This window comes from Taudactylus pleione, unplaced genomic scaffold, assembly GCF_031769625.1.
Source record: "Taudactylus pleione unplaced genomic scaffold, aTauple2 ptg000757l, whole genome shotgun sequence".
NCBI classification, from domain to species: Eukaryota; Metazoa; Chordata; class Amphibia; order Anura; family Myobatrachidae; genus Taudactylus; species Taudactylus pleione.
Genome location: NW_028285159.1, coordinates 3,771,085 through 3,790,879, shown reverse-complemented (window position 1 = coordinate 3,790,879; position 19,795 = coordinate 3,771,085). Strand labels below are relative to the sequence as shown.

Genomic DNA, 19,795 nt, shown 5'->3' with positions numbered 1-19,795 from the left:
GTCTGCTAGTTTTAAGCTAAGCTTATAGATTTCAGTTAGCTACATAAGTACAGTTTTGATGCTACAGGGGAGGGGGAACATTGCATATAATAGTGTGAACTCTGCAATGAAAAATGATTAGAAAGTATTTTTTAAATATTCTGAATAAAAGAACATTCAGATAAAAATATAGCATATAAAATAATATTGTGAGAATGTTGAAAGAAATGTAGGATTGTTTTAAACACACACACACACACTGTAAAGAGATATGTCATATTTGTAGGAGGGCGCAAATGTATAATTTGCAGGGTGGTGCTGAACACCTTAGAACCGGTCATTCCTAGCCCCTTCCACATTCCTTTTATTCTCACTTCATGCCCATTCAGATTGCTTCCTGAGAAAAGAAATCGATATACAGCCGAATTGAGGGCCTGATTCACACCCGCTCGCAAGCGCACAGTGCTCCGTCGCTACGGGTCTTGCTACAAGATGGGGCGGCTGTCGATGTTGATTGACAGCTCGCCCCGTTTTGTAGGCGGGGAGGGGGGGTGGCTGCACAAACGCAGGCATTCCCTTAGGAACGCCTGGCATTTGTGGGCGGCCCTACTGGCATCACTCTCTTAGCAGGGAGTCCACTCGGGCTTGCGAGAGCTGAGACCCTACCACAGGGTCTCCTCGCAAGCCCAATTGTTGCGATAATCGCGACGGGCTCCAGGCCGCTCACAAAAGCTGTGGGTGGTCACCCACAGCTTAGTGAGCGGACTGAAGAAAAAAAAAAAAAGCGAGCGGCTCTGAATCAGGCCCTGAGTCTGTTCTTTGACCATTGTTTTTCAACCTCAGTTATCTAGAGCTTAGGGAGAGGGAGAAATAAAACATGTTGTTCTACCCCTATTCCACACATCACACGAGGAGGAGGCAAAGAATGACCTCCAGTCACTGACTGCAAATTGTTTTATTTATACCAACGGTCATCCTATAACAGCATGAAGAGGCGCATATCACGCCTATGTTCCGAACTTGTTCTTCACAACAATGCTGCTCCTTATAACACAATGCTGTATTTCTAATCAATGCCATTGCAAGTTCATTTTTAATTTTAATATTTATGCCGAAAAACATAATATTTGTATATTTAAAGTTAGGGAGGATGTAATAATTTTTAATCATAAAAAAGTAAACATACTGTAAATACAAAAGACACTGAGATCACAATATACTTTGCTACAGCTCTCCAGACTTTACTTTATTTATTAATGTCCCTGAAAGATGACTGTGAGGACTCAGGTCACTTTCCACTACTGCTCATGTCACGCTGAGATACTAGACACAAGATCAAGTGCTAGCACCTACTATTATTAGCTGTTAATGTGCTGCTGACAACTCTAGATGAAGTGATTGCATTTCACCTTTGCAACCTTTTCACACTTTGCCATTGGCTGACTTACATACAGCAGCACAACATCATACCACCTGTAGAAAATACGTTACAGTAGTGTCTACACATTATATATATATATATATATATGTATATATATAAAAAGCACTAATCCACGGCACTCACCATTCCTAGTTTTGGGCTGCAACATGGTATGTGACCACATTGTTTAAATAGAAATCACAGGGGCTCTGCACTCACCATAATAACTAATAATAATAATAATAATAATAAACATAATAAACAGTGGGGTTTTAACTAGTTATCTAACTTGTGTCAGCTGTTTTCCTAGGTGCTTTGTAACTGTCTCACATTTAAAAGCAAAGTTGCTGTGAGCTTTAAGTTTAACACTAATGTGATGGCTATGTCCATGTTATAATTCTGAGCAATAGAGTAGGGACTTGCAGTATAGTGGGGTCCTGTGACGATGGGCTGCAAGCTTAAATGCATTGATCAATTCATGAACCAAAACCCCACTGTTTATTATGTTTATTATAATTATTATTATTATTACTTATTATGGTGAGTGCAGAGCCCCTGTGATTTCTATGTATATATATATATATATATGTATATATATATATATATATATATAATGTAGAAGCTAGGGTAGGGTCTCTGATGCCGCTTGTATATATACCTGGATTTCCTTTAAATCTTTGTCGTGCAGGTTTTGTAGTGGATCTATGAAGTTTTGCTTCACATCAATGTCTAAGGAGTCTTTGATATCGGAAAGCTCTCTCATAGATTCTCCTACATCAACAAGAGCTGGGCCTGGAGGTAAAAAATATATTTTTAAATGATCAATTCATATACAAATATAGGTAACAAGTTGTATGTATGAGGTAAACCCCAGAGATAGTCAGCCAAATTATCCATGTTTGCCTGTTCCTTGCTGCTGAACCCTATCCTCTTGGTCTCTCCATGCCAAATGATCACAAAAAAGTAACTTTTCAATCCGTCCATCTCAAAATTTCATGAAATTTGGTAGGATAATAGACAACATAAAGTAACTTTCATATGTAAAATTTTAGCCCTCAGTGATACACGGTGCTCATGCAACAGGGTTGCAAACATGACAAAAAAAATGTTATATGCTTGCAATGTCAACTAAAACCAATCATAACTTTGCTTCTAAGTGTGGTAGTACTTTCATGTTGGTCTTGTTTTGAAGTTAAGGGGCCATAGTTTCCATAAAAAAAATTTTTATATTTAAATATTGACTTTTACATTTCAAGGTCACATGATGTACCCTTTGACCTTGAATATCTAAAACAGCGTATGTTACTTTTTTTGTACATAAAGTATGTTGTACACTTATATACAATCTCACTTTGGTATAAGTTTCGTTTTGGGAAACCTTTGGGAACAGGAGTAAAAAAAATATTAAGTACAGCAGTTGAACCCTTCTTGCACTAACCATGCAACTGGCAAATTTAGACGTGTCTTGTAGTGTCTCTCTCTCTGGGCCTGATTCAGAGCCAGACGCTCTTTCAGAGCGCTCGCTCTGAATCAGTGACCACCCACAGCTATAGCGAGTAGCCAAAAAGATGGTCGCGATGGTCAAGACCATCGCAACCATCGGGCTTGCTTCCGTCAGAAGCCGGGCTTCCGTCAGAAGCCGGCCCACTGACATCACTAGTGATATCAGTGGGAGTGATTTTGGCTCTGATAGAGCCAAAATCACTCCGGGGCTTGCGGTTGAAAACCTCAACCGCAGGCTCCGGCTCGCAGTTTCGATGGTCGCGATTGTCACGACCATCGCGGCCATCAAACTGCACGCTCGTATAGGCTGTGGGTGGTGACCCACAGCTATACGAGCGTCCAGGAGGACGCTCCATTTTTATGGAGGGCGGCCCTCATTCAGAGCGTGCGCTCTGCTCAGAGCGTACGGCTCTGAATGAGGGCCTAAGACAGTTTACCTAATACAGTTTATCAGTGAATAGTGGTAGTTTGATCAAGACAGTGACAAATGGATAACAAGTACATTAAGACTCAGTGCTGCAACCCATTTCATATTAAAGGACACAGCAGCAGTAGAAAACAATTATCAGGCACAGGTTCATCAGCTGGAATATTGAATATATCCTTTTTTATAACTTTTGCAGCTTTCCTTTTGGAATAGTTTTCATATTTCATTCTTTTCCTCTTGATAGGTGAAGCTCCCACACTGCTTAAACTTTCATTTAATGACTGCAAAGCTGATTCACTGTGGCATGTTGCCACTTCTGTGTCACTTTCCTCATTAATTTATGTGCTTGGTCCTTCCTCAGCAGTCAAATAATCCCTTTTAATTTGTTTCCTACAGTTATCACAAATCATTTGATCACTATTGACATGTGGCTGTATTTTAATCATCCATGGTAGCCCTTCCTTAATTGTTTTCTACTGCTGCTATGTCCTTTAATATCAAATGGGTTGCAGCACTGAGTCCTAATGTACTTATTATCCATTTGTCACGCACTACCACTATTCACTGATAACTGTATTAGATAAAGCAGAGGTTCCCAAACGCGGTCCTCAAGGCACCCCAACAGTTCAGGTTTTAGATACATCCATGCTTGACCACAGGTGACTTAATTAGTACCTCAGTCAGTTTGATTTAACCAAGTCACCTGTGGTCAAGCATGGATATAATTAAAACCTGGAATGTTGGGGTGCCCTGAGGACTGAGGGCCTGATTCAGAGCCGGACGCTATTTGCGCTCGCTCGTTCAGAAAAAGGGGCCTGCTATTTAAATTGAGCGCTCGCTCTTTGCGGTCTGTTGACGCCTAAATGTCTGAGCGAGCGAACGAAACATGCGCTCGCTATTTTGTAAAGACGCCCCCTGGCCGCTCGCATCATACATCATCTCCGCTATTTATTAGATTAATCGAGTACATCGAAAGGCGTCTGAACTGCTCGCAGTGCTTGTGGTTGGATTTTCCTACTGCAATCATGCGAACAGTTCAGGCTAAGAAACAACCAAGTGACGTGGTCGTTGACGCTGCTTTGTTAATTATGCACACCCTTAAAACGCCCGTTTTGACCATTTGGCACGCCTGCGTTCGGATCTCCCTGTTTTCAAGCACCTTCCCCTGATACCACCCACAAACGCCTCATCCTGTCACTCAAATGAGCAGGCACTCGCAATTATGCGAACACACGATTTCCGACTGTACTGACTAGTTGGCGCATGCGCATTACGACCCATACGCATGTGCAGATGTGCGAACATCGCTCGGAGCGAACGAGCGGCCGCTTACGAGCGGCTCTGAATCAGGCCCTGAGTTCGGGAACCTCTGAGATAAACTGTCTTAGGGGGTCATTCAGACCCGCTCGCGAGCGAAGGTCGCTTGCTAGCGGGTCGATGGTGGGCGAATGCGCATGACGGAGGGAGCTCCGTAGTGCGCATGCGCGAGACCCGGCGAGCGACGAGAAATACTCGGGGTCTCGCACCAAAGGGGGCGTGCTGTCGATGGTGAGTGACAGCAAGCCCCCTTTGGTGGGCGTTCCGGGAGCGTGGCTGCCAGACGGGAACGCCTACCGTCTAAGTCCGGCCCCACTGACATCACATGTGATGTCAGTGGGAGTGATTTTGGCTCTGATAGAGCCAAAATCACTCCTGGGCTTGCGGCAGCGAGACCCTGTCGCAAGGGTCTCGTCGCAAGCCCGATGGTCGCGATGGTCTTGACCATCGCGACCATCATCATGGACGCTCGCATTAGCTGTGGGTGGTAACCCACAGCTATGCGAGCGTCCATAAGGCCGCTCCACATTTAAATAGGACGGCCCTGATTCAGAGTGAGCGTTCTGCTCAGAGCGTTCAGCTCTGAATCAGGGTCTTAGGCCCTCATTCAGAGCCGCACGTTAACAACAGTACGCTCGTTGCGTTCCGATGTTGACTAACCGCGCATGCGCCGGTGTTACACTGCGCATGTGCGTACGGCAGATTGCGAGCTTTTTTTCTCTCGTTCCTAAAATAGCGTACAGGAAGTGACATGTCAAATGTGATTGACAGAACAGGGCGTTTTTGGGTGTTGACGGGGGTGGAGATGAAAAAACACAGGCGTGGCGAGGCGTTTTAGGGGCGTACATACATTAGCAGATGCGAACGTCAAATGTGTTCGGACCGTCTCATACGTCACTGGAACATCCGCTTTCCCTTCAAAATGCTCGCACAGCTTAGGGTCAGGATTACTCGACCACATTGGCGATGGCCTTCTCCTCCGTCCCGGGACTCAACGATGGTGCTGCGATTAATCGCGGCTGGTCAGTAAAGTAATTAGTGTTGGATTGAAAACCGGCTTGGTATGTGTTTGGAAAGCAGTTTATTGGGATAGCACAAAAGCGTACGCAGGTGGAAATCAGAGCTGCTAATGTCATGATTACACAATCAATTAGCGTACATTTTGGGTGTTTTATTTTGGCCACAATTTGTTGGTTATGGCCTATTGTAACAATAATGTCATCATGTTTGAATTAGCTCCCCTTTTTTTGGGTTTACTGTGGAATTTGCATCGCTATGTGATTTTTTAAACGTTCCTTAAAGAGGGCTTTTTTTTTTTTTAAGAGGGTCAGTTTTGCCTTTAGGGCCAGGATTAAATGTAACCCATTTGTACAATAATGTCACAATACAATGTCAGTTTTTTGTTTTAAATTTATTGTTTAAACACAACCAAATTGGCCTAATATTTTGTTGCCTTTTTTTTGTGGCAAAGATATTTGTTAAAATTAAATAAAAAGCCATAACTGGTAACATAAACGTAAATACCAAATTTTAAAAAATTTCACAAGAAAGGAGAGGGAAGTTTTGACCAGAAAGGAATATGAGCCAAGCACAGAAGGAGTGTGGGCAAAGTCGCCATTGCTGTCACCGTTTTCTCGCCCGTTTGGCTGGGTGAGGGTGGGCGCCAGACCGGGTCCGGGATGCCATCGGGCTGGCCTGTCCAGAGGCAGATGTTGTGGCCTCTGGACTAGGCACAGGGCTAGGCACATTTGGAGGATTGGCTGATGTTGTGCCAGAGGTGGAGGATCCGGATGTTCCGGCAGGAAGGGAGGTCGGCTCCACCATGTGCTGGCGAACGAGCTGCTCCAGGGCATCGGCGATGCGGATGTTGGCCCTGGTATTTTCCGCCAGGGCCTGAGCAATGGTCACGTTGGCCGCAGCATTTTGCTCCAGGGCCTCAGCCACCCGTATCAGACTGGCGTCCATCCTCTGCAGAATCTCCGTATGGAAATCCGATTTAAAATTGAGTTCTGTGAGGAGGCCCACTGCCTGCGAGGGGGCACGCCCTGGACTGGCTTCTGCAGGGTCCTCAGCCGGATGTACTGGTTCCTCCCCTGCAGAGCCAGCAGAAATTCTGCGGCCAAGGCTCCCCTCTGGAGCAGACTCATCCGCCTCTGTCTCTGTTAGGAAAATTGCGAAAAGACTCACATTAGAATCTACATATTGGCACAATAGCATTTCAGAGTTGGTGACATCACAAGACTTACCTTGGCCAACATGAGGAGCCGCAAAGTCTGGCATGTCCGTATCCATGTTGGACACGCCAAACACCTCCACAGCCTGCACACACCCCTGTGCCAGCTCTTCTAAGTCTGTCAACTCCAATGACACAGGGGTGGGACCCCCACCTGTCCCCCTTGCATGCCTAGCCCTGTCGGCAAGTTTTTGCTTGAGACGATATTTGAAGTCTGCCCATCTGTGGAATGAAATTGGAACCATTATCCTTTGTTTTACAATGGGGTTTGTTTATAGGATGGGAAAGTGTTTACTTACCGCCGTTTGACATCCCGGGCTAGACGGACATAATCACCCACCCTATTGACAGCAACGGCGACCTCCTCCCACATTCTCCACTTCTGGCTTTGGCTCATATTCCTGGCTGCCTGGGGCAGGATGTCAACGCACTTCTGGATCAAAACCTCCATCTCCTTGCTTGTGAAATGTGGCTGCCTTTTTTTTTTGGCAGCTTTGGCGGGTTGACTGGGGCCAGCAGTCTCTTCCATGTCATCCTCCTCACCTATTTGGGTAAATATGCAGATTTAGCCACTTCACAACTTGCACAATATTATGTTTTAAAAGAATCATTGAGACAAAATGCATGAAGGCCTTACCGCCGGATTTTTGGCCATTGTTTCCCTGGTCTGAAGCCATGTCTCTGCTTCCAGAATTAAATCAACCAGAAATTAAATGTGATTTCGTGACGTATTTATACATGCGTCCTTAGTTTGCGGCCGCATCATTGATTGTGCGTCCCTATGATTCATCCTTAATTTGTGCGGGAAAATAAACACTATTTATGGCTTGGTGTGTGTGGAGTCGAGGTTGCGTTGTTGGATTGTTGGCGGTTAAGTTTGTTGGATTTGGTTGTTTGCGGTTGGAGGATTTGGCGGAGTTTGTTTTTTTTTGGTTTTGCTACAGTTGTTTTTGTTTTCCGTTCGCATTTTTTGGGTTGATTTTTTTCCATCGTTTCCTGATTTGGTAAGTTTTGTGCAGTCTAATTTGTGGCCAATTGGTGTCTACTTCTGGTTTTTGGTTTTATATATTTTTTTTAACACTAATTTCATCTATTTTAGTTTGTTTTGGCTTTCGGACCCAAAGACCTTTTTGTTGGAAATCTTATATATTCGAGTTGGGTAAGTCCATTGTTTTTCTTGCATTTGCGAACTAATTAACGCATTTTTGACTGTTGGTGTAGTGACTTGCATTTGCGAACTAATTAACGCATTTTTGACTGTTGGTGTAGTGACTTGCATTTGCGAACTAGTTAACGCATTTTTCGAGGCTTATTCATCATGTAAACCAGTTTTGCTTTTCCCTTTTCCATTTTTGGGGTCCATTTGACCCCTATTTGACGTACGGTGTGCAATGTCGTTTTCATCGATGGCCAAATGTGTGTTTCGCCTATTTTATGTGTTGGCTTGCACCAATTTGACAAACCAAAAATCACCCTCTAAATTTTTGATGTCTCATTTTTGTCTTTTTTACAGTTTATACGTATCATGACAATACCCCGGCATGTAAGCAGCTATGGATGGTATCATAAAGCTAAGTTGTTTTATGTTACTTTTGGGGTGGCTCAAAAGCCTTACATTGTAAACTTTGAATTTCAGGTAGATCTGGGGCGAATTGTTCTGGTCCTGCTCCCGGAAGACGACCAACCTCAAACTCGTCCCAGGCGTAGGCATCGTAGGCATGCAAGGCCCCAGATATTTCGAACACGTGTCACCCTTTTTGGAATGCCCGATGATGAGGTTTTAAGACGCTACCGTCTACCTCCCAAAATCATCATAGACACTCTCTCATTAATAGAAAGTGATCTTGAGCGGCAAATTGACAGTCCAACAGCAATACCACCACTGACGCAATTTATGGCGGTGTTACATTTCTGTGCCTCAGGATCGTTTCAAACAACGGTGTGAATAGTGGCGGGCATCTCCCAATCCTCCTTTTCCAGGATCCTGAGGGCAGTGATGGAGGCACTTTTCAAGCACCTCCATCATTTTATTAAAATGCCTTTGGATATGGGTGCCCTTAGTGTGGCCAAGGCCAATTTTTACCAAATAGCTGGCTTCCCACACATCATAGGGGTTGTGGATGGTACTCACATACCACTTCAGCCTCCAGCACGGCTGGAGGCAATATTTAGAAACCGAAAACACTATCACTCCCTGAATGTAATGGTGGTATGTGATGCCTCCCTCCAGATCCTGTCCCTGAATGCTAAATTACCAGGAAGTGCTCATGACTCCTTCGTCATCCGGCAATCAGGGATATGGCAGAAATTAACCAACCTACAAGCTGGTGATGCGTGGCTTCTGGGTAAGTGGAGACCTTTAGTACATAACAATGTTAAGCTTGATACACAGTGTTCCTGATGTTGTCTATTTTTTTTCACAGGAGACAGTGGATACCCTTGCATGTCCTGGCTGCTCACTCCTTATTTGGCTCCCACACCAGGGCCACAAAGTGCGTATAATTCCGCACTTACAGCCACCAGGCAAGTGGTGGAGCGCTGTATCGGCCTTTTAAAAGGCCGATTCAGATGCCTCCACCGCTCTGGTGGCGAGCTCATGTATGTGCCGGATATGGTGTCTAAAATTGTGGTCCTGTGTGGGATATTTCACAACATTGCCATAAGGAGTGGTGTCCCAATGCAGCCAGAGGATGCCTTACCTGAGGATGGCCCCCCCGAGGTTGGTCGGAGGTCAGTATGTGGGGGGGCCATACGCGATGATGTGGTGGCCAGATTTTTTAGGTAAGTTGTAACAAAACTACAGTGTTTATACCTAATGTGTTTGTGTTTGTTTGCGAACATCTAATTTTGTGTTTTTTTTCTCACCATCTTCTGTTTGTTCACATAATCTTTGGCACTCCAACGCTCACTACTTCCTGCTACCCTTACCAAACCTGGATCTGGTCCTTTTGGGCATATATTCTGGAACCCATATTGCAACGCCATGTTTGTGGAATCATGTTGGTATGGTCCTTCGTCAACCAGTTCTTGATTTTTTGTTTTTATTTAATTATTTCTTGGTATGTGTTGTATTTGAATTTATCACTGTGTTTTTTTTTTGGGAGTGACCACTTTGTTTTCTCTGTTATGTTGTGAATAAATGTTTGGAGAGTGAAATGGTCTTCCTTTTTTGGGACGTTAACAGCAAGTGTAACCAGGTTAACACAAGTGACATTTGACTAAGGGGTAATCCAGTACTGACGCCAGTTGAGCTAAACTGAAATATGTTTTCAGCTTCCCAACCCACACCAAAAGGAAGCCTGGCCCAACCTTGGGATTTGTAAGATTGGCCTAAGCAGCTTGCGCACCAACTAGGAACCTGTAAAATGTAGAAATATGTAATTGACACTACACCCAAAAAGGGAAATGACATTGTTACTGTTATGTGTTTCTTGTGTCTGTTTGACATACAAAGACAAAACACAATCTAACTTTTAAAAAAGGGAAATCCTTGCAGGAACAGTCTACTTATGTCATGCTAAACTATCTTGGTTTTGGATTTAAAAAATGAGCCAGAACGTATATTTGTCTGAATAAATTTATTTAGAAACGTTAACCAAAAAAAAAAAACTACTGGCGAAGGAGGCCAGACAGCCGGTCGAGGGCCACCAGAATGCCGATTACATGTTGCCGCATCTGGCCAACACAATCCGCCACCTCTTGCCGACGCCTCTGTTCCTCTGTGGGTGAGAAAAGTGTGTGGGTTAATACAACAATAGGGAATCCACATTAAAAAAACAAAAACACAACCAAATCCCTCCTAAACCTTTAAAAAAAAAAAAAAAAGGGGGTGCTGCCAAAAATACAAGGCCTATGTACAAATTCCAACAGGTGTGATATGTGTATGTTGAAATCACCAGGAAGAGGTAAAGGCAAACTGCAAAATCACCAAAAGTCAAGCCACAAAAACACGAAGAAAGGCACGACACATGATTACATACAAACAGTTTGTGCTTTAAAAAAAAACAAAAAAAAAACATACCGGGAGCCAAAACGGGAGCTCCGGAAATGCCTCCATGATCCTCCTCGGAGGATCCGTCATTCCCCAAAGAATGGGGAGGAGTTATGATGGACTCCGGGGAGGGGGTAATTGGAAGAGGGGTGGGTGGAGGAGAGGGGGAAGTGGGACGGAGGGGAAGGAGGCCCGACATTTCCGGGAGAGGGTCTGGGAAGGATGGGGAGGAGTGGGGAATAGGGGAAAGATTTGGGGTGGAGTGTTGGCTGGGGGTTGGGGATAGTGGCCGGGAACGCCGTCTGGACGGACGGTGACGGCGGAGTCTTGGCTGTCCCCCTAAAATATGTCAAAGAAATTGCGGTTAGTTTATGGACAAATCCGGGGACCAAAACTAAAAATAAAAAAAAAAACCAAAAAATAAGCCAAATAGGAGTAGAATGAATAAATCAGAAATAGAGGGAAAACATGCACACGCAGATATGAGTACAAATAATAAATAGGACAGACAGGAAAACATGCACACGCAGATATGAGTACAAATAATAAATAGGACAGACAGGAAAACATGCACACACAGTTTGCCCCACAAACACAAACATTAAAACCACAATACATAACACTTACTTTCCAGGATCTGCATGCGAAAGCATGCCAGCAAGCGGGGCGTTCGCCGTTGCAGGTCGGACCACCTGCGCTCCAGCTGCCCGATGTTGCGGCGGGAGCCGAAGGACCGCAGGCGGGACCGTGCCTCCGCATACGCGGAGCGCTTCTGCCGGTTGGTCATGGGTTGAGGTTGGCTGGTGATCCGGCGATCCATGACCTCCGTAAGCACCAGCAGCTCGCGCCTGGTGAATGCGGAGGCTCTCATGATGGCAATGGTGTTTTTCTTAAAAATCATTTTTGATAAAGTGTGTAAAAATTTTCTGATTGGCTAATGTATTTTGGAAATTAACAGGAGCAATTTTATTGGTTAGTGTATGAGTCATGTGTTCGACAGGGCCAGAAATCTCTGGAGAGTTATGATAGGCTTGATGCAGTGACATGCGTAAGCAAATTTAAATAAAGAAATGAACCCAGGGAAATATGCGGGGATCCACAGCAATAGAACAATTGTTTAATTGTGGTTCACATGTTTTTTGAACAATAAAAGCGAATGTTTCATCCGTACGTATTCTGCGGGTAAACACAAACACGGACAAGAGTAAAGTTTCTTGCATTGTGTTGAAAAAAAACAAACAATTAAGCTAATTGATACATTGATTGGCATGATACGATTGAGGGAGGTAGGCAGAATAAAGGAGCAGGTAATCGACATCTGACAAGGCCACTTCCTGTTTATACTTGTGCGTGCGTTCCTTTCAAGCCATTTCGGGGATGTACGCTCGCTATTTCGTACGCTCGTTAGTTAGAGGAGGGGTCGTCAGAGTTTAGGGTGGAATTTTAGATGCGAACGAAAATACGAGCGAGCCATTGAATTTAAATATTTTTGTACGTACGCCTAACGTACGTGCGCCCGCTTGCGAGTGGGTCTGAATGAGGGCCTTAGTCCCTTGTATCATACTTGCCTACTCTCCCGAAATGGCTGGGAGCCTCCTGAAAATTGGGTGGCGTTCCCGCCCCCCCCGGAAAAGCAGGCAAGGCTCGCGTCACGGCCCCACCCCCTGCCAGTAATCTCTGCATTGTGTAATGGTGGCAAGGCCAAAATGATGCGATTGCGTGGTCACGCTCCCGCTTCGCTTCTAATGTCGGGTAATATTCCTAGCCACACTCCCTATGCCGTGCCACGCCCCCTGTTATGCCGACCTGACTGGGCCCCCTCCCGGTGGCAAGCATATCTTGCATTACTAGTTGTCAATGCAGAAGCTGCAGCCAGACTGAGGCCCTGATTCAGAGCCGGACGCTCTGACAGAGCGCTCGCTCTGAATCAGGGCCGGGCTATTTTTTTTTTTAGAGTGGCCTCCTGGCCGCTCGCTATAGCTGTGGGTGACCACCCACATCTATAGCGAGCGCCCAGGAAGATGGTCGCAATGGTCAAGACCATCGTGCTTGCGACGTGACCCTTGTGGTAGGGTCTCGTTGCCGCAAGCCCCAGAGATTTCGGCTCTGTTTATTGTTTCTCCCCTTTGCAGTTTACAATGTGCTGCCCAAAAAGAAGAAGCTAAACAGGTCGAAGCAATGACTTCTGTGATTGTAGAGCATCTCCATGAATTGGACGCCGACATGCAGAGGTAGGAGGATGCTAGAATGGAGAGGTTTCAAGAGTCAGAAAGGCAAATGCAGCAGTCATTTATGATGGAATTAATGGATATGCAGGACAGACAAATGTCTTTTTTTGAGCGCACATTTGCTCGTGGTTTTGCAAACCAAACACATCAAATTACACAGGCCCCAGCGTACCCAGAACGCACATATGGGCAGTACAATAGGGGGCCCAATTATTACAACCCTAGCACTAATACAACACAAACAAACCTAGAGTCACCAGAGTATACAGTCTACTGTATAGACAATTGGCCTAAACATGCCTATCTTAAAAATTCTATCACTGTACCAACCGACACTTTTACTATTTTATTATTGTGTTTTCTATTGTGTCTGTAAATTTATATATTTATTGTGTGAAGGCACTTTTTCAATATTTTCATACATTACAAAGCACCATTTTATAGTGTAGCCCGGAATCTGGCCAAACGATACTTGTCACATACAATTTTTATACTGTATTTTGTAGTTTTGTATTGTATCTAGTTTTGTCTGCAGGGACCCGAAAGGCACTTTTCTTTTATATATATATATATATATATATATATATATCCATATATATATGTAACGTGCGTTACAATGCACCATTTTATACTGTGGCCCGGGATCTCCTCCTTGTCAGGCCAAACGATACTTGACACCTCGTTTGGGAATGGGGCCCCCGGAGTTGTTCTGGCTGGAGCTTTTTCAGGGCATCACCACTTAATTCACATAGATATTTTTTATCACTATTCTAATTGTTTGTTTATTATTTATGTCATTTTAATTCTTTCACATTTCATTAACACTTATTGATTTATCTTTACACATCTATCCTTTAAACTTCACTATCACCTTTTTTTTCCCCTTTTCGTGTGATGCCCTGGGGATGGTCCTTGGCTGGAATTTTTTGGGGTACCTTTCTTCTTGGACGTGAACCCCTTAATGTTAGGGACGCCAGTATAGAGGAGCCTTGACGATGGCCTGGCACTTATTCATATATTTGCAAATGTATGTAACTAATACCTCTGAATCTCTATTATCATGTAGGATTTAAGTATTTTTTTGTTGATTTTGCTGCAGTGTGCTGGAGGGCAAATCCCTTTTTTTCGATACTTGACACCCGTTTTATACTGTTTTTATACTTTTGTAAAGTATATAGTTTATAATTTTGCAGGACCTGCTGCCTGCATCAGCCAACAGGATGGTGTTCACTCTAGATGCAGGGTGCTGATTAGTGATAAGGGCATATTTTAATTTTGTTGGGCCTAATTGTAGATTGTTAGTATAACTACATACTGTAGATACATATGTGATATTTGGTGCTTAGACATTAAAATATGTCCTCACAATCAGCAACCTGCACCTACAGTGAACTCTACATGATATCAGGCAATGGTTATGTTAAACTTCAGTAAAGATATCTACAACATTTTGAGATTATGTTAAAACTGTACATTAAAACATCAATATATGCGCAAATGTAATGTTCAAAAAAACTCAACTTTTAACCCAAATAAACAAAAAACTTGTTTGGAAGAACAATCATTTTGCCTTTTATTTTAAACCATCTTTGTCAACTCTTAAAAAAGTAAATTTATAGGGAAAAGCAGGGATTACCCGGGTTCAGTGTAAAAGGGGCCAACCCGGAAACAACCTGGGTCGAGGTACAGTTTAAATGGTGTCTGAAGCCAGGTTCGACCCGGGATTGACCAGTGCTCAAATTCCAGGGTCGGACCCGGGATTTTGGTGTAAAAGGGGTACAGGTATGTACTGTAAAGGTACCTACACACATGGCGATATTTTACCCGATATGGCCGATTCCAATGCATCGGAAAAATAGATCATGTAAAATGTGCCCAAATCGCGAGTCCACGATCACGATGCTATGCGCATCCCTGCAGGTCGCACATCGCATCTTCAGATCTGCCGTGCTGTAGGGCAGATCTGACAATCTTAAGTCACGACGCACTGGATAGTTTAGGAGGCACGATAGATCGTGTGTCAAATTGGCAGCTTTTTCAGACCAAATCGTGCCCACGACTGCCGGGGAGAGTTCAGGGGGAAATCGTACACATCGTGGGATTGTGAGCACATTGCTATGTGTATAGGCACATTTAGTGTGTGTGCATGTATGTTATGAATCCCACTGCCTGCTTCATGTGAGACCCCTAGAACCAGGCTAGCGAGATCTTCACCAATAACAACCGTCCGTTGTTCCCTTAGAACTATAATACGATTACCGGTACTTAGGCGGCCGCCTGGACTTACACTCGGTTTAGTAGAGGCTCACACGGAGGTACAAGGGAATTCAAGAGATGAAGTGTACAGTTAGAGCTGATACAGATAATGGTTCTGATGAGTTGGCAATTGCATCAATGATATGGCAATGATACCTATGGTGTGGCAAGTGTGCCAAAGGTGCGGCAATTGTGCTGATGTTGCGGCGATGGTGCCGATGTTGTGGCAATAGTCATAGATAAACAGTCTAGGGTATGAAAATGGATTTGAGAGGCGATGGTACGGCAAGTGTGTCGATGTTGCGGCATGGGAGCTGCTTGGAGCGGCCAAGAAGCCGAATGAAGAATGGTGGCAGCACGGGAGCTACTTGGTGCGGCTGGGAAGCCGTATGGTGAACGTTGGCAGCACGGGAGCTGCTAGATGTGGCTAGGAACCCGTCTGGAGATTGGTGGTAGCACGGGAGCTACTTGGTGTGGCTAGGAAGCTGTATGGTGAACGTTGGCAGCACGGGAGCTGCTAGATGTGGCTAGGAAGCCGTTTGGAGATTGGTGGTAGCACAGGAGCTACTTGGTGCGGCTAGGAAGCCATATGGTGAACACTGGCAGCATGGGAGCTGCTAGATGCAGCTAGGAAGCCGTTTGGAGATTGGTGGCAGCATGGGAGCTGCTAGATGCGGCTAGGAAGCCATTTGGAGGACGATGACAGCCCAGGAGCTGCTTGGTGTCGGCTGGGAAGCCGAATGGAAACAATATCATGGAGAGAACAAAAGCTGCCCATGCAGCTAAACTGATGAAATCCACAGTCGGCACAGGTGCAACAGAACAGTGAGTATAAATAGGCTGCAGCACTTAATCAAGCTGCACCTGTTGATGAGACATCACTTCCTGAGGCGTCCCGACCATCTAGCAACAGGAGTAACCCCGTCCTGCCTGGGAAAGCTGTCAGAAAGGGTCAAGTCGTGACCGCGACTTGTAACAGTACGCCCCCCTTGACGCGGAGTTGAAGAACCCCCAGAACCTGGTTTATTTGGAAAATCCTGAAAGAAACATCTTCTCAACCTGGGAGCATGTAAAGCAGTATCAGGAACCCAGGAACATTCCTCCGGTCCATAGCCCTTCCAGTGGACTAAGAACTGCAGGCGACCCCTGGATAATCTAGAGTCCAAAATTTACTCCACAATGAATTCATGTTGACCACAGACCATAACTGAAGCAGGCCTGGGCGAGTACCTAGATTTGAACTTGGCTGACGAGAAGTCCGGTTTAAGCAAAGAACAATGGAAAGTATTATTAATACGGAGAGAGTTGGGCAATTGAAGTTTGAAGGCTACTGGTTTCACCTGTGAAATAATTCGGAATGAACCAATAAATCTGGGACCCAACTTCTGTGTAGGCTGACGGAGCTTGATGTTTTTGGTGGAGAGCCAAACCAAATCACCTTTCTTAAAACAACACGACCTCCGATGCTTGTCAACAGATTCTTTGGAGCGGTGAGATACCTTCCGAAGGCTTTGATGAACCTTGCCCCAAATATGTTGGAGCCAAGAGACAGAAGAAGAAGCTGGTGATCCGGAGTCGAAGGCATTTGACCTCGGATGTTGCCCTGTAACACAGAAGAATGGGGATACTGAAGATGCAGAGTGGCATGAATTATTAAAAGCGAACTCAGCAAGCGGCAGATTTGATACCCAATCATTATGACACTTGGAAACATAACAGCATAGATACTGTTCCAGACACTCATTAACGCGCTCAGTCTGTCCATTGGACTGCGGATGATAACCTGAAGAAAGATTAAGATCAATGCCCAGAGAAGTACAGAACACTCTGTGCCACAAACTGTGCCACAAATTGTGATCCTCGATCTGACACAATATCCATTGGCAAAAAGTGTACCCGAAAAATGTGTTGGAGAAACAGGCTGGAAGTTTCTTAGCAGAAGGAAGTTTTTGCAATGGTATGAAGTGTGCCATTTTACTAAATCAGTCCACCACCATCCAGATAACAGAACATCGAGCAGATATTGGGATATCAACGATGAAATCCATAGCGATGTGAGTCCATGGTCTCCTGGGTATGGAAAGTGGAAGTAACAGACCTGAAGGAGCTGTCCGAGGTGTCTTATTCCAGGCACATACCTCACATGTCAAGACAAATTCACGCACATCTTTAGTCAATGACGGCCACCAAATAGAATGGGAGAGTAACTCCGAAGTCTTACTGATACCTGGATGACCAGAAACTCGGCTAGCGTGAAAATCCAGCAGAACTGCTCTTCTAAACTTCTCTGGCACAAACAAACGACCAGAAGGCTTCTCCAGAGGTGACTCTGATTGAGATGCCCGAATCAGATCTGCCAGATTACGAGTGAGGGCACAATGGAAGAAAGTGTCTGGGATGATAGCTTCGTCTGACCTGGACGTCTGTAGTACTGGTTCAAAACTCCAGGATAGGGCGTCAGCCTTGATGTTCTTGGAACCAGGAAGAAAGGAGATGAGGAAGTTGAACTGGGTAAAAAATAATGCCCAACGAGCTTGCCGGGAATTCAACCGTTTAGCAGACTGAATATAGGATAGGTTCTTGTGGTCAGTAAGAATCAAAATCTAGTGTTTGGCCGTTCCAGCCAGTGTCTCCAGTCCTCGAAAGCCTATTTAATAGCTAGCAACTCAATTTCCTACATCATAATTGCATTCAGCAAAGGGAACATTTTCGAGAAAAGAATGCACATGGGTGCAACTTACTATTTGTCGGGTCTTTCTGTGACAAAAAGTAGGAGCAGGAGCGCTCCTACTTCTGAGGCATCTACCTCTACAATAAAAGGAAGGTCAGGATCGTGATGTCGAAGAACAGGTGCTTGAGTGAAAGCAACTTTGAGAGTTTTAAAAAACTGGATCGCCTCAATTGGCCAGTTAAAGGTATCCGCTCCTTTCTTGGTTAAATTTACAATGGGTGCCACTATGCTGGAAAAAGATTTAATGAATCGGCGATAATAATTAGAAAAGCTGAGGAACCGCTGGATGGCTTTAAGGGAAGTTGGTTGGTCCCACTTAAGTATAGCCTCGACTTTCCCTTGATCCATTGAAATCCCTAGGACGAGATGGTATATCCCAGAAAAGAGACCTGAGTGACGTCAAAGTAAAATTTTTCCAACTTGATGTACGTGTTGATGATGTTGGTCCAGCGACTGGGAGAAAATGAGAATGTCATCTAGGTATACGACCACGAATACCCCCAAAAAGTCACGAAGAACGTCATTAATCAGGTCCTGGAAAACTGCTGGAGCGTTAGATAAGCCAAAAGGCTTGACTAGATACTCATAATGTCCGGAGTGAGTACTGAAGGCCGTTTTCCACTCATCTCCACTTTTGACTCGAATCAGGTTATATGCCCCTTGGAGGTCAATCTTGGGAGAAGATATTAGCCTGACGCAGCTGATCGAACAATACCGGAATGAGAGGTAACGGGTATGAAGTCTTTACCATAATATTGCTGAGTCCACTGTAATCAATACCGAGACGAAGAGACCCATCCTTCTTCCCCACGAAGAAAAAAACAGCTTCCAGTGGTGATTTTGAGGGACGGATGAATCCTTTAGTCAAGACATCTTCGATGTACTCTGTCACAGCTTTTTTCTCCGGTATTGAGAGGGAAAACAACCGACCTTTGGGTAATTTGCCATTGGGTATCAAATTGATAGCACAGTTGTAAGACCTATGTGGAGGAAGAACATCCGCAAGTTTTTTGGAGAAAACATCAGCGTAATCCCTGTACTGAAGCGGAATGGCCATAGATGTCTCAGAAATCGTAGGAAGTACGGACTGAATAGGCATAGTCAAGCAATGATTCTGACAAGTCTGACTCCATTTGATTATTTCACCAGATTGCCAATTAATCACCGGATTGTGATCCCTAAGGCATGGAAGACCTAGAATGACTGGAGCCAAAGGACAATTTAAGAGGTAAAAGAACAAAGTCTCTGAGTATAAAGACCCTACCAAAAAACGTAGAGGTGGCGTCTTAAACTTCACATGTCCTGAAGAAATCAAGCCTCCGTCCAGACCACAGATCGAAATTTTCTGTTCCAAGGGGACAGCTGGAACTCCCAGGGTGCAAAAGAAATGATAATCCATAAAATTGCCTGCCGCCCCACTATCAAGGAAGGCTAAAGTAGACAAAGTGGCATTAGCGAGATGGATGACTGCTGGGACTAAAACAGAATTCTTGGAAGTAATAGATGCCAGACCCAAGTGTAAATCCTCCCGAACACTTAGGCCCTGTCTTTTTACCAGTCTGAGCGGACAATTATTCACAATATGTCTCTTGACACCCACAATACATACAGAGGCCAAGGGATCCTCTTCTGCGTCTCTCTTCTGATGATAGGCGAGAGGACCCAATCTGCATTGGTTCCTCTGTGACCGAAGATGGAACCCAATCCAGA

General features: G+C 44.6%; 1 protein-coding gene across 1 annotated transcript in view; it reads right to left on the bottom strand.

Moving 5' to 3' along the window:
* SH3GL2 (SH3 domain containing GRB2 like 2, endophilin A1) overlaps positions 1 to 19,795 on the bottom strand; it is a 173,829-nt gene that overhangs the window by 28,994 nt on the left and 125,040 nt on the right. Inside the window, exon 5 of the mRNA XM_088457317.1 lies at positions 2,058 to 2,191. Within this exon, the coding sequence (XP_088313443.1) occupies positions 2,058 to 2,191 (134 nt within the window). The remainder of the gene's footprint in view (positions 1 to 2,057; positions 2,192 to 19,795) is intronic.